Source organism: Macaca mulatta, chromosome 1 (assembly GCF_049350105.2).
Source record: "Macaca mulatta isolate MMU2019108-1 chromosome 1, T2T-MMU8v2.0, whole genome shotgun sequence".
Lineage (NCBI taxonomy): Eukaryota > Metazoa > Chordata > Mammalia > Primates > Cercopithecidae > Macaca > Macaca mulatta.
In genome coordinates this window covers 11,389,708-11,405,927 of record NC_133406.1, presented here as the reverse complement: position 1 = coordinate 11,405,927, position 16,220 = coordinate 11,389,708, and the positions used below count along the sequence as shown (strand labels likewise).

Here is a 16,220-nt window from a genome sequence, read left to right as displayed (position 1 = left end):
AATATATCATTTAATTTTGATCATTGAAGATAAATGTGTAATACAGTTTGTCATGCTTGTTAGGGGGGAAAAACTAGACCTTAACATTAATTCCTTCCCCATGTGGTCCTAGTATTTCAATTAGACATTGTAGTTTCATCCCTTAGCCTTTTAATACTATTATTTTTATTTTTAAGGGGAAATTATTGGAGAATTGGTATGTGTTTTTTTACATCTCAAAGCGTATTTTTACACATTTTTGTTTTATTAAAGTGTATGTTATTATTTCAAATTTGCTTTGATATTTGCCTATAAAAATATAAATTTCAAGAAGCCTTTATTAATCAAACATACTCTAGTACACACTTGCCAAACTATTAGAATCTTTAGGTCTTTTTTTGTTTTTTATGAGATGAAGTTTCGCTCTTGTTGCCCACCAAGCTGGAGTGCAGTGGTGTGATCTCAGCTCACTGCAGCCTCTGCCTCTGGGTTCAAGCAATTCTCCTGCCTCAGCCCCCGAGTAGCTGGGATTACAGGCGCACACCACCACGCATGGCTAATTTTTTGTATTTTTCATAGAAACAGGATTTCACCATGTTGCCTAGGCTGGTCTCAAACTCCTGACCTCAGGTGATCTGCCCACCTCAGCTTCCCAAAGTGCTGGGATTACAGGTGTGAGCCACCATGCCCAGTCAAATCTTTAAGACTTAAGCATTTAAGCTTCACGTATTATGGGTATTGGTATAGTATTTAAACTTCACATATTATGGGTTGTAGATGCTAACATGACATCCTAGAGAGAATAGCAGGCTTGGAATCAGAAAACCTTGCTGTAAGTCCTATTTTTCTAACTTAACAAGCTGAATGATTTGCACAAGGGACTTAAATTCCCTGAACCTGCATTTTTCCCATTGTTAAAGTGGGCTAAAATACCTAATAAACTTAGAGATCGATTTTGTGTGAAATAATTCAGTTGAAGTGCCATGTAAAGTGTAACCTTATAGTTTTCACATATAAGGTGTTTCTAGTATTATTATAATTATTAGATTTTGTTAATTATCTAAAGCTTATTATACTTTATTGACATGAATTACATACTAAACTAGGAGACTTGGCCATTTAAAATACACACACAGGGCCAGGTGCAGTGGCTCACACCTGGAATCCCAGCACTTTGGGAAGCCAAGGTGGACAGATCGCTTGAGCTCAGGAGTTCAAGACCAGCCTGGGTAACATGGTGAGACCCCATTTCAACTAAGAATACAAAAAATTAGCCATGCGTGGTGGCACATACCTTTGGTCCCAGCTACTCAGGAGGCTGGGGTGGGAGGATCACTTGAGCCTGGGGGGCAGAGGTTGCAGTGAGCCAACACTGCATACCACACACACAAAAATAAACACAGTAAAGCCTTTAAAATCCACCCGTTTCCAGAATGAATCAGAAGTGTTATAACTCAACTATTTACTTTTTGATTTATCGGCTATGCCAATGTGGATTTTTCCAAACAGAGAGATCCAGTAGCATATATGCAGTACTTGTTTGAATATGGTCATATTAATCTATTTTTTTCACTCTACCTTTATCATTTTCTTGCATTCTGGCAGGAAATACATTGATTATCAATGGGATTACAAGCGTGAGCCACCACGCCGGCCGAATCTTTAAGTCTTAAGCATTTAAGCTTCACATATTCCCAGTACTATCTTGTATTTCCTGTACTATCTTGATTTAAAGATTTTTTCGTGACCTAAACCTAAGAGTAAATTAAGACAGAATTGAAAGTTGAGGTTAACAAGAAAATACTTGAGTTTTGTGATGATCAGTGAAGGTAAGGATGTAGAAAGATACACGTTAACCTTGAATATGTCAGAAACTGGAGACAAGACAGGAGCATTAAAATAAATGAAGAGCAAAATACTTGTTCTAGTGGTAGTAATTGGGTGAGCAGAGTTTGATGGGTAATGAAATATTTATTCTAGGTTGGCTGCCATATTGTAATTATATCTCCAAACCTCACCTGTGGTTGAAATATTTTTCTGACATATGAAATGAGGATTCTTAAAACTTGGGCTTTTATATTTTTTGTTTATCTGTTATCTACTTTAAAATATTTCTTCTGCATTGAGGGACACTATTCAGGAATTAAGATAATAGTGTTTTTATGCCTCATCTATTATTTTTGAGGCATTTGAACCATTTTATTTTATGTTTAAAAAATTAAGGTTTTTAAAAAGGAAGACAAGCCATATTACCCACAGAATTCTGATGAATCAATTAGAATAATTTATGGAATGAAAAAGAAAGAAAATAGCATCTTGTTTAAATATAGACTTCCCTGTTTGAATTCTGAAAAGCTTGGTAGTGATTGTAAGTTGCTGCACATAACGAATTTTGGAAATCCAGGTAGGACATAAATAGGACATAGGCAGGTTGACAACTGATATCCTTATCATTGGCCATTTTCAAGGACCCAATGTTGACTAAAGAAATAGTGCTTTTATTCCCAGAGTTTCCCCTGACTTTTGCTACCTAGAAATTCTGATTACTATTTTCAAGGCAGTTAGAGGATACATCAGCCCTTCTATTACAGTCTGTTAGAATCTTTCAATCATTTTTAGAGGAAGCAGCATCTGATAACTAAGAGTCCAACAGTAATAGTGAGGGCGGCACAGGCAGTGCTTATCAGCACTCCTTAACAGCTTTCTTTTTACCTGTGAAAATAAATCGAATGCCTTAATGATATTCATTTTATGCATTCATTCAATAAACATGTATTGTATGTCTGCCATGTGAAAGGCATTCACTCAAGATGTGAGGATAGGAAAATGAAGATTTATTTCTCTTTCCACTCCGGAACCCAGACAATATGCAAACATCTTTCACTTGTACTATTGCAGGAGCATACTGACCATTCTCTCTGAGTCCCCTCCTGCCTCTCTCAACCGTGTTCCACGATGATCTTATCGAATCTTCTCATAACACGCTTCTCTGATCACACTCCTGCATATTCAGTGGCTTCCCGTGCCTTTAGGATAGAAAGCACATTTCTTAACCTAGCCACGTTAGTGTTTCACCCTCCATTCCCCATGGGCCACTCCATCCTCATGTCCCAGCCTAGTCTCTCCTGCTCCCTATGCTGCTTCAGCTTCCTTGGCCTTCTCTCTGCCTCTTGAATGTGTTACATTCCTTTCTGCCCAGGGTTTTTGCACATGCTGTAATTATCGCCTGACTAAAGGACCCTCACACATCACACTCATATCCTCAATCCTTCACACTCATAACAAACTATCCATCCTTCAAACTTCAATCCAAATATTACTCTCTCAGGAAAGGCTTCCCTGACCTCCCTGGTAGTACTCCCTTCTGCTGTTATAACAGTCTCTGGTGCCGTGTACTTTTCCTCCATATCACGGATGGTGTGCTTACCGGATTAACGTCTCACTCGCAAAAGCTCTCAGCTCTGTGAGGTCTTACTGTTGCATTCTCAGTGCCTGGCAGGGAGTCTGGCACACAGTGGATATTTTAGGAATATATGATGAATGAATGAATGAATGAATGAATGAATAAGCCAACCAGATCCGGCCTTCCAGAAGCCTACAGTCTAATAGAGAAGATAGATAAGTATGCAGACACTTATTATGAGATAAGTGCTAAGAACTTGGAAATTTTCTTACATTCACAAATGACACAGCTTTCTTTGTTTATTTTGCTTAAGAGATTATTAAGAAAAATGTGGTACCTAATTATCCTACAATTGGTGAGAATCATGTTTTGTTTTTGTTTTTTTCTCTTATTCCTTAAGAGGTCCATGGAAGTACTTAGGCCACTTACAGTGAAAAGAAAATAACACATAATTAATGACCCTTAAAATAATAAGATCATGAAACTCAACCAACAATGATCCTTTCAGCTCCAGGAACTATTTGAAAAGGCTGGCACAAAATATGTATCACTTATAGGCCAGTTTATTTCCAGTTTTCTGGTGCCTTTTTAACATCCTCGTGAGACATTGAATGACCTGGACAGTCCTCAGAGTTAGTGGAGAATTTCTGAATTAATGACATAGGTACATCTGGGAATATCTGATGTTATTACAAAAAGCCAGCATTTTGTAATACAAGGAGCATAGTATTGCAACACTTCTGGGTTGACCTAGAACCCGATATATAACATCATTAATGCAACTCCAATATTAGCTACAGGAGTATTAATCAAGATAAATATTATTATGTGTTTAACATGAAGCAGTAGCTGTTGTTAAAATATTCAGTTTTTTTCTAGGTGAGTATGCCTAACTTATACCAGTGCCTAAATCTTAATGTTATGTTTGGGAGAGTTTTAAAAGTAGATACTAAGTAAAGTAATAGAATGGATTCTATCAACTCTTATTTCTCCCTAATCAATAGATTAGTAGATTAAGTTCATGTTGATACTTCTAATATCTCTCCAAAAAACACTGATGTATTTATATGATGATTGCTGTCTTATCTCAGAAGTTATTATATTAGAAAATTAATATGTTTGTATTATCTCTAACAAGGCTCAGATTGTACTTGTGTTTGGTAGGACACATACAATAAAAGAAAAATTACTTAAAGTACTCGGAATCACTGGGGATAGAAGCCTATTTGAGGATTCAGTGTGCCATTAAGTTGAGAATGTAATAGTCCAGTCATGCACATTGTGTAACTATTTTCTTATCCTTGTTCTTTGTAACTGGAGAATCACTGAGATGTTTCTCTAATTTAAAAATTCTGTAGGACTATGACAATATGCATGGCAAGAACAACTCTTCCCTAGATTTAACTTATTATGTATACTGTAAAAAATCCTACTTTTTAGAGAAGTTCAGAAATATTGCAATTGGATGCCTATAATGAAAGTAATAAAGTATACATAGTATTAGAGCAACATAGTATTAGAGCGATACAGATAATTCTTTCAGTTGAACATAGCACTATAGGACAATTTCCTGGCTTTGAAAAATGAGTAGACTATGTAGTTATTCAAAATGTATCCTCAGTTTGACTGAAACTCCTCACCAAATTAGGGAACCAATAATTTTACTCTGTTCAATATCACAGGCTTTAGAAATAACAAAGTCATTGACACTCTTCAATTTCTCTCTATTCTCTCATAATTGTGAGAGAAATTTATAAGTTCTGGCATAGTGGTATTTCACATTATTAATAAAGTTCTGCCAAGATTGATCATTTCTTCAGAGAAAAGAATGTAATATTAGAAAAGTAGAGAAAAATAAAAAGTAGAATGACTGCTATCACTGTTTCCAGAAGAGAGAGAAGTCAACATTCTCTGAATTCTCAGTTTATCAGATTATAAGACAGAACTGCCATATATGTCAAATTTAACACTGAGAATTCCTGAGTTATAGAAACTTTATTTTAAAAAACAATGTGGGATTAATATGCAAAAATTATTTATATTTATATTATGTAATTTGTTGTTTTTATTATTTAGAGAGTCATATATGAGAGTTCTCATAATGTTTTTTAAAACCCAATGTTGTCTCCATTGTTATTAGACTCAGGTGTAAGTTGTTATTTTAATTATGTACTTTTTATTTTTACATACACCTTAATGCACTGATATAAATACACAATCTTAAGGACAAAGAGGCAATCGGTCAGTGTTTCCCTAAGTGCTTAGAGGTGATGAGAGGTGTGTATCTGAGGACAAGGGAAATAGCTGGGTCCTTGGAATACTGTGAGTTGCAAAGTTATCAATCTTTTGGTTTTTACACCACCCAGAGCAATGAAGCAATTATGTAAACTTAAGTACATAAAAGTCTTGTTGCCACCTTAAAGTTTTATCATCTTAGAAAACTCTACTGGCCCTCCCTGTTCTTCCTTGGTACCATGATTGACATTTCTGATTATGGTGATCTGGATAGCTTTAAGAAGGACAATATTTCAGTCGTTATTTTATTGAAAAGCCTTACCACATGCTTTACCTCTTCAAGACTACTCATTATTTTAGGCTTCTTACATATGCTAATGGGATTGACGCTTTTGCCTGGTCTACAAATTAAAATATTGAAGACTCTACTTTTTCTACATTCTTAGAGTCCCTTTCCCATTTTCACATAGAGGTATTTCTATTTAAAGTTGTACTGCATCTAAAAGGAGCCTACCAAAATGTAAAAATGTGTGGAGTTTATAGTTTATTCCTTTAGCATCACAGAAATTTCATATTCCCAATACACAGTTTCAGTCAACCCACAGAATTTGTCTGGCTATTGGTGCTGTTTCCTACTCTTCTTACATCCCAAAGCCAGTCCACAAGTATCTTAAGGCCCTGCTGTATGTCACACACTATTCTAGGTGCAGAGAGCAAAGCAAACAAAAATCCCAGCCTCTCAAGCTTATATTAATAGAAGTTTAAAAGAGCCCCGGCCACCCCTTATGGGAAAGGGCACAGGAAAACTCAGTACCAAGTACAAACACTGCCAATCTATAATGACAGACAGCAGATTGGAAGGGACAGACAACTGGGTGTTTTAGGAAAAGTGAAGGACCTGCCTCTCTGATTTGGGGTTGATTAATAGTGGCACAGGACCCATACACATTGCACTGGATCTCTTCTTCCTCATGGGCCTTCTCTTTCCCATCGTCTGTACTGCATCTTTCTTATCTTCTCTGCCTCCAAACACTGGAGGCCCTGGGCCTTTTTTCTTCTATACTTATATTCGTGCTGGCTGGTTTCATTTAGACCCATGATGTTTAGAATTAAATGTATGTTTACAATGCCCAAGTGTACAGCTCTGGCTTAGATCTCTTACCTGTACTGAAGACTTTTTTTTTTCTTTTAATCAATTGCCTATTCTACATCTTTACCCGAATTACTAATAGGCCCATCACACTTAATATGCGCAAAGCAAGGGTTAGGACCGCTCCCGCCCCACCCATCCCTTTCCTCCCACAGTCTGCCTCTTCCTGTGTAGACCGTTCAATGGTGCCACCTTTCACCCAGTTACTGAGGCAGAAAACCTTAGAGTTATCCTTGACTGCTTTCCCACTCACCTCACATTCAATCCGTAAGTAAATCCTTCAAATATATATTCTCAAGTTCTTCACCACTGATATCCTATTCTGAATTCACCATCATCAGTGAACTGATTCCGTTCCTGCAGTAGGTCCCTAATTGTCTTCCACTCTTGCTCTGCCAGAATTTCCCACATAGGGAATTCTTTGAAAATAGAAATCATATCATATCCCATCCTGCTCAGAACCTAAGAATGTCTTCCTACTGCACTGAAAATCCAAGGGCTCGCTCTAATGAAGCACTAGAACCTGACATCTCCCACCTCATACTCTGCTTCTTTCCTCTTGCTCTGACCACCTTAGCCACTTGACCCTCCTTGCTTGGAACACCAGGTTCATTTTTGCCTCAGAGCCTTTGCATGTGCTCTTCCCTGTACCTGGGTCTCCTTCTCAGATACATGGATGGTTTGTTTCTTCATGTCATTCCAACCTCTGCTCAAATGCTGCCTCCAGGAAGGACTCGTGACCTCTTTCCCTGTTATTCTACCCAGTTTCTGATATTTTATATATATATGGAACAAATATATATATATATGGAACAAAAATATATATAAATGGAACAAATATATATATATGGAACAAATATATATATATTTGGAATATATATATTTGTAACAAATATGTAATGTACTTTATATTTTATATTGTACTTTATATTTTATGTTGTACTATAGATGTCTAGAACCTGACATCTCCCACCTATATGTATATGTATGTACTTTATATTTTATATTTATATATAATATATATGTTATATATAATTTATTTATGTACTTATATATTATATATTTATATAATCTATTTTTATATATAACAAATATATTTTATACATGTATTTAACTGTGGCCTGCTATTGTGTTATATGCTGATATTTTGCTAAATATTTTGTTGTTGTTGTTGTTTGCTTACTGATTCATTATCTATATCCCCCTTTAAAATGCTAGTACCACGAGGACTATTTTGTTTATTACTGGAAATTTGAGAGTGCCTGGTTTTAATCTTTATTTGTTAAATGAATTAATCATCAAACGAATACATCTAAGGGTTCCAGGAGAAGGCCCAGAGCTGGCATCTACCAATGGACAGGGAAATAACAAATCCTACCTTTCTGCTCATTTTGTCTTCATTATTACCAGGAATTCTGAGACTTGAAGCACAAGATGAGGGAATATTTTTATAAAAACTCAGAATCTCAGTAATAAATAGCTTATTTTTTCTTATTTGTATCATATCACTAAACTGGTTTGCCTATGTTCTAATACAATTGTTAATTTCAGTGTGTACTTAGGTCATTCATTTTAGGTTACTTTTTTGTATAAATAATATAACATATACCAGTATTATAAAAACTTACATTCAAATATTCAAATAATATTTGTCAATCTCAACACCCAGGAGATGATTGTGTGTGTGTGTGTGTGTGTGTGTGTGTGTAAAATGAGGAACTGATCATGTCAAACTGTATTGTAAGTGGTCAAATTATTTTGTTACCTTGAATTCATCATTTTATTTGCTTTCTATATCACCATTACAAAGAAAAGTGTATGTAATGCTTTTATCACTCACATTTCTGTACTTCCTGGTAAAATATGCCAATCAAAATGAGTGAATTTTATATTACTTTCAAGAGGAGTTACTACCATCTCAAAATCTCATAGGAGTATTATTTAACTTCTTTAGCCTCTGATTTTTTTTTTTTTTTTTTTTACATGATGGTTTGGTGCTTTTTGGTTTTTGCCAAAGACCAATAACATTCAAGGAAATTAATTTACCTTCATGCAATTGAATTCAGGCAAGTTAATTCATCTTAATGCAGTGGAATAAAATAAGAAAGCAGAAATACTTGGTGCAATTAAAATGGAATTAAAAATTTTAAACTTTAAGCCCACCTCATTTCATAAAGGATATGAGCTGACTTTAAAAGTTTGTAACCAATAAGACTGAAAAATCCAGTGAGATGGGAGGCAGAGAGGGTTATTGAAAACCTTGGTTAAAACTCTTTTAGCCTGGTGCAATGCTTTTGAATGCTTCTTGGGCATGTCAGCTATTTGATGAGACATGCTTTATTGCTTTTCTACTTACATTTGCATAACCACTTTTAAGCAGAAAAACTGCATGATTTCAAACTTGATTATTACAAAATCTTTTAAATTAAGTTATTGCTGTTGAGTTGTGTCATTGACTAATTTTTCTAGCACAAATATTGGTAGAAAAGAAGAACATTGAGAAATTCTCAGGGCAATTTATACGGCATTTTGTTTCCTCTTCAGGCAATGATGCAACATCAATTGTCAACTGTCTTCATATTTTGGGTCAGACTTTGGATGCAAGGTAAATGGATACATTTTTACTTAAATAAATTACTATAATAATGATACATGTATATATTTAAGAATGTTAAGAAGGACCCAGAGTCTTGATTTCATTCTTTGGATTTGTAATGAAGTCTTTAGTGTAGGTGAAAAGAAAAACTTTTCAAAATTAATACAATGGCAGCTTATTTTTATGATCATATATAGATTATTATTTAATCTCAAGTAATTTCTGTAGCAGCTAGGACCATAAAGGAGGGTTGAATTGGTAATATATCATGCAGGAAAAAAATGGTAATCTGACAATTCTGGAGATCTTATTAGCTACCAGGCATGATATTTGTGCTTAACATTCATAATAACATTTGGCTTTTTAGGAAACAGAGTTTTATTCTCATTTTACAGATGAATAAAGTGATGTTTAAGATTGCATACTAAGTGTGTAGGCAGACAAATTCCCATCTGTGTGCTTTCTACTCTGCCCTGTCAACTTGACCAGAAATCTAGCATGTTGACCAAATATAAAATCAATTCATTTAGCGCGATTGATTCAGCCTTTAAGCCATACATTTAGTTTATATCTAGGATAAATCTAAATAAAAGTTTATAAATGTCTCCTAAAGAGAACATTCCACAATACTCTTTGATTATCCATTCTTGTGTTTAAGATTTCATTTAAGATCTTTTCTATAATAAATGCAAAAAGGAGACACCATTACAGACCCTCACTTCCTACTAGAAATTGTGGCATTAGGGTATGAAGTTCAGCCTTCAGTGGCTTCTTTAGAAAAGACTTGATTGCTACACCTTAAAACACAAACATTCTGTATCATTTGTTGAGTTGGTTTAGCTGGCATGAAATGTTTTTTTTTTCTACCCATCGCCTCAGGAAACATTCCGTTTTGTTGGATTTGGGATTAACTATACTCACTCAGAAACTGTGTTTTGTTAAATTGGAGGCCATTAATGACAAACATACAGCGTTAGCACAGACTTTTGCAGCAAGGTTTTCATAAATTGACTATGAAGGTATTTGGAAAAGATAATTTACAGAGCAGTGCTGCTGTAACTTCAAGTTATTGAAAAAACTTGTTTTAGAGTTGATTTTAAAAGTTAGTTACCAGGTGGGTAGAGTAATGGAGAAATAAACATCATAGGAGAACCACATTTCATTTATATTTCATTTGTTCCTGTTGGAAGATATGAGTCCTCCTTTATTTACTTTCTAGGACAGTGATGAAGACTGGCCTGGAGAGTGTTAAAAGTGCACTCAGAGCTTTTCTGGACAATGCCGCAGAGGATCTGGAGAAGACCATGGAAAACCTCAAGCAGGGCCAGTTCACTCACACCCGAAACCAGCCCAAAGGGGTTACTCAGATTATCAATTACACCACAGTGGCCCTGCTTCCAATGCTGTCGTCATTATTTGAACATATTGGCCAGCATCAGTTCGGAGAAGACCTCATATGTATGTAAATTTATATCTTGGAGTTTTTTTAAAAAAATCAAAATACCCTCTAGTACAATCAAAAACAGTAATAGCCACATCTGGATTACGAAAACAGTTTCCATGTTAAAATGCCTTTTTTATTGCAAAATGTTATAGGTTGACATTTGAGCGATAGACAGCATTCTTACAGAAATAGGTCTCTGAATTACATGCACCCACAGAGAAGACCAGTAAGGTACTGGTTATAGAAAATAACTTCCACATTGTTGAAGTAAAGTTTCCAAACGATCACTATTTCCACATTTTGCCTCTTTTCACGTAAATGTTTTAATGCAGTTGGACCATATAACATGCAACATTAAATGTTTTCAAATTATTTCTGAGTCAGTGCAGATTGTTTCTCCAAGCTTGGCAACATAGTAATGTGAAGACTGTGTCTAAGTAATTGACAAAGTCTGTGTTTAAATAATTGTTCTTTTAGAATGTCTCAGTATCCTGTTTAGAGGTTTCTGACAGTTTTTAGGGAAGCTTTAATCCTCTGTTTGGGGCTGGCATTTGGTAGTTAATAAAAATATACACAGAATGCCCAAGATTATGTGGAAAAAATAGCACATGAGCTGCTTCAACTCCCCACTGTCCTGCTCAGGACATGAGCCTTTGTTGAGCAGCATCACCAACTCAGACTCATGCATTTTACATTCCTCAGTTGATGGGCACAGCTGTGCAAAAACTGCTGTTACTTAGTGGATGCCACAACTACCAGTGGCAGAATGTTTATTTTAAATTTTGTTTTAAGAAAGCATGCTTAGTCTGGGCGCAGTGGCTCATGCCTGTATTCCCAGCACTTTGGGAGGCTGAGGTGGGTGGATCACCTGAGGTCAGGAGTTCGAGACCAGCCTGGCCAATATGGCAAAACCCTGTCTCTACTAAAAACACAAACTTAGCTGGGCATGATGGTGCGCACCTGTAATCCCAGCTACTCGGGAGGCTGAGACAAGAGAATCACTTGAACCCAGGAGGTGGAGGTTGCAGTGAGCCAATATTGCCACTGCACTCCAGCCTGGGTGACAGAGCAAGATTCTCTCTCTCTCTCAAAAAAAAAAAAAAAAAAGCATGCTTAGATGTGCCTTTTGTTCAGTTATTTTTATTTGTATAAATGTATGGGTTACAAGGACAGTTGTCTGGACTTTTAGGGTATCCATCACCCAAATAATGAACGTTGTGCCCATTAAGTAATTTCTCATCATCCACCCCCTCCTGCCCCCTCACTCTTCTGAGTCTTGTCTATTATTCTCCTCTCTATGTCTGTGTGTACACATGGTTTAGTACCCACTTATAAGTGAGGAATGTGATATTTGACTTTATGTGCCTGGCTTGTTTCACTTAAGATAACAACCCCCAGTTCCATCCATGTTGCTGCAAAAGACATGATTTCATTGTTTTTTATGGATGAATAGTATATAGCCTAAACTTAATAATATATAGCTTAAACTTTCTCAGGACAATGTATAAACAAGTGGGTTTTTCTTTCAAGTGAGATTCTCTTTTTCCTTAGTGGAAGATGTCCAGGTGTCTTGTTATAGAATTCTGACTAGCTTATATGCTTTGGGAACCAGCAAGAGTATTTATGTGGAGAGGTAAGAATTTTTAAAGTTTAATTTTGTATTAATTGCTGCTTCAAGTTTTATAACTATTTATTTCAAGACTCTTCATTTCATAACCTGTTTCCAGGTTATAAACTAAACCGGATTGACCTATGAAATTCCTTGGAAGTAATTAGACAATCTTTAAACAAAATAAGAATTCATATAATAGAGGACAATGGAGTTATAAAAAGAAAGTAAAACACTAATGGTAAAGACTATACTTAATATGAAGTTTCAACTTAGAGTGTTTGAGTCTTATGAAAGCACCTGCTAGTACAGTTTCTCATTATATATCAGAAATTCAAAGTAAACATGAATCTGAGCAGTTATTAAACTTAGTTTTATTTTCTCATGTTCTCAAGTTTCAGGACGGAGTGATTTGCAGTGTTAAATGATGTGAATAGGTAACGTAAGAAAAGGTATCCCCGGTAAATTTAAAATAAAGAGATCACTGGTAACTTTAGTAAGAAATTTCTGTGAACCAGAGAAGAAAAACAGGGACGTTTTTTTAAAAGGCCAGAATAAATAAAAACATTTTCTGATAGAAGATTTAATTATGAATAGATATAAGGTCTCCCCAAATTAATCTGTAATTATAATACAATTTCAAACAGAAATTTGCTTTTTATCCAACTTCACAAAATCATTCAAAAGTTTATTTCAAAGAATAAACCCATGAGACTAGCCAATAGAATTTGCAGGGGAATAAAAGAGTAATGAACAGGTACTCATTTGGGCTACCAAATATTAAAACCTATAAAGCTACAATAATTAAAATAGGATGACAGTTGTACATAAAAATAGAAAATGAGATCAATGGAGAAACATAATTGAGTTTACTCTGAACATTTTAGATTTTTTACCTTCATCTTAAGTAAACTCAATTTTTCATATTATTTTATGGTTATGAACGATATTAAGTATAATTTATTGATATGTGACTTTATTTTTGACATGTTGGCTGTTTTCTGTTTTTCACTAATATATGTATAATGCTAGATCTATGTTCCTAGATTCCATTGTATTTTTATACTTATTTCCCTTAGCTATATTCTCAGAATTTGGAATTGTAGGTTAAAGGGTATGCCTGTATTACAGGATTACAGTACTCATTTCACTATGTTTTCAGAAAATTGATTCCATTTACATTCTCAAGTTTTAGAAGTGAATGCTAACTTCCTCACTTGTTCCTTACTCAGATTATCTTTTTTTCTTTTTCATGCTTGTGTATGTGATCATTAAAATATAGGATTCCTATTTATATTTTCAAATGCACTTTCCTGATTACTATCTACTTGCTATTTTTTTCATGTTTACCTTGCCATTTGTGTTTCTTTACTTTATGAATTAGCTTTTCTCATCTTGCATCTATTTTTCTCTTAATGTATCGTCATGCTGATTTGTAATAATGCTTTTGTTTATTGAAATGATTAACCTCTTGCCTATTGTTTCTCCTGTTTTTGTGAGTTTTAGCATTTTTTTAACCTTTATAGTGTTTATATATTAAAATTGTATGCAGATAGCATTTTATGACATGGTAATGTTGAATTTTTATATAATCAAATTTTATGTAATTTTGACATAATCAAATCTATCAGTTATTTCATGTATGTTTCTTCCCCTTAGTTTTATGATTCCGATAAATTTAGACTACACATTTAGCAGTTAGAATTTCAAACATTTATTCTCCTAGACTTTACATGCTTCCAGTTCCTTATATTTAACTTTTTAATCCTATTGTTTGTGTCCTAAATATTTATTAAATGCCAGATGCTGGGATACAGAAATAAACAAGATACTTCTCTACTCTCATAGGTTTTATTTCTGGTGGAGGAAACCAAACCAAAACAGACAAGCAAACTGATAAATATTATAGTGGCGAGGGATAGTTTGTCCTATGAATAATCAGACAATTTACAGAACAAGGTAGTCAAGAATGTATCTTTTAGAAGGCGACTTTCGAAGCTTATAACTTTTCTCTATGCAACAGAAAATAGGTAGAAGCTATATCAGGTAGGTCTGTGTCTAGTAGCTTCTATTTCCTCAATGAAGAATGACTTGAGTCCTAAGCCAGACAATGGCTGAGAAAAGACATGTGGAAAGCTCGAGGAAAGCAGAGAATGTCTGGAACAATTATCTCTGAGATAAGAAGGGAATTTGCTAGAAATATATCTGAATTTTATTTCTCTTGGGTATTATGTAGGATTCAACTTAAAATTTTTAAAAATCATCAACCATGTGTAAAGTAATCATTTATTAAATATTTATTTTATTCCCTGATGTAAAATAAACCATCACATAGAGTAATATATTTACTGGATTACATTTAGAATTTCTATTCTGTTCTATTATTTGATTTTTTATGAATAAATCAGTATCATATAGCCTGAATTGTTAGTATTTTTTAAAAGTATTTTAATATCTGCTTTTTCAAACCCTCTAATTCCTTCTTACTGCTGTTGCTTTTGTTTTTGTCATTGTTGTTTTTGCGTATGTATTTATCTGGACAAAATTCGAGGTCATTTTTTTAGGTTCTGAACAATGTTTTGGTTTTTGGTGGCTTGGTTTTTAAGTGTTTTTTGTGCAATTAATTTTACAATTATAAAGTGATTGGGGAAAACAAAAAAAATAAAATTTCAAAGGTAAGGAAAAGACATTTTGATAAAAATAGATATTTAGAAAAAGTTACAGTGGAACTTTTTCTAAAATATCTAAAAATCTAGATATTTTAACATAAGTCATCCAAAAGAAACATTGATATTTCTGGAATACCAACACAGATTATCAGAATCAGTCTGAGAATCACTAATTGAAACAGAATTTTAAAGTGAATTAATGAAATAAAAGGACTAGTCCAATCAGATATGAGGAAAAAAGTTGACAGATAATTTTTGGCTAATAGATAGTTTAGCTTTTTTTCAAATGGTAAGGATATTGCTTTTGAACGCACATGATGTTTAGCAATGCAGAAACTGGATTCGGAAGTTAATTCATAGGAATATTATTCCTTTTAGGTCAAACTTGCTAATTGTAATATGACTTTTTTAGTTACTCACTTGGAAGACATTAAAACATAAGCATTTTCTACTTACAGGCAACGTTCTGCATTAGGAGAATGTCTTGCTGCGTTTGCTGGTGCCTTTCCTGTAGCATTTTTGGAAACTCATCTGGACAAACATAATATTTACTCCATCTACAATACCAAGTCTTCACGAGAAAGAGCAGGTAACACAGAAACATGTGCAGTGCTTTGAAATATGAAGCTAATACTTGATATTTATCATATTGTCCGATAGTGATTTTTAATGAGCTGTTTCAGTTTACTATCTCCAATCTTGTTTGTTCTTAAATGTTATTGTTTGGTATTCTATGTTTTTGGATACTATATTCAATTTCTCTAGTATTTCTGAAAGAAAATTCATTGGATTTCTTCTCAGTTAATGAGCTATAGACAAAACTCTTAAAAATAAGACAAAATAATAATCAAATATGGAAAAAATAGGTTGGTCTGATTTATGATTCAGTTATCTATTATAGTTTGTCAGCAAGGTGTATGCCATTTTTATTACTTAGATTTTATGAATTTATACCTTTAATTATTTCTTTTTCACCAGATATGTCTACCTTATTAGGACAATTTTATTCCATGTGATTTTTTAATAGTTGAAGCTTTTTTCATGAAAACACTTTAAAACATAAATCTGAGAGACACTTAATCAATGACTTTAAATCTGTACCTGGCCCACGCTTATGTGTCCCTAAGATTTATGT

General features: G+C 34.2%; 1 protein-coding gene across 7 annotated transcripts in view; it reads left to right on the top strand.

Annotated features, from left to right (window-relative positions):
• The window catches only part of RYR2 (ryanodine receptor 2), a 794,036-nt gene that overhangs the window by 646,930 nt on the left and 130,886 nt on the right, over positions 1 to 16,220 (top strand). For all 7 annotated transcript variants that reach the window (XM_077998277.1, XM_077998259.1, XM_077998275.1 and 4 more), the window contains 4 exons: positions 9,312 to 9,372; positions 10,583 to 10,821; positions 12,359 to 12,440; positions 15,544 to 15,674. In XM_077998277.1, the coding sequence (XP_077854403.1) occupies positions 9,312 to 9,372; positions 10,583 to 10,821; positions 12,359 to 12,440; positions 15,544 to 15,674 (513 nt within the window). The remainder of the gene's footprint in view (positions 1 to 9,311; positions 9,373 to 10,582; positions 10,822 to 12,358; positions 12,441 to 15,543; positions 15,675 to 16,220) is intronic.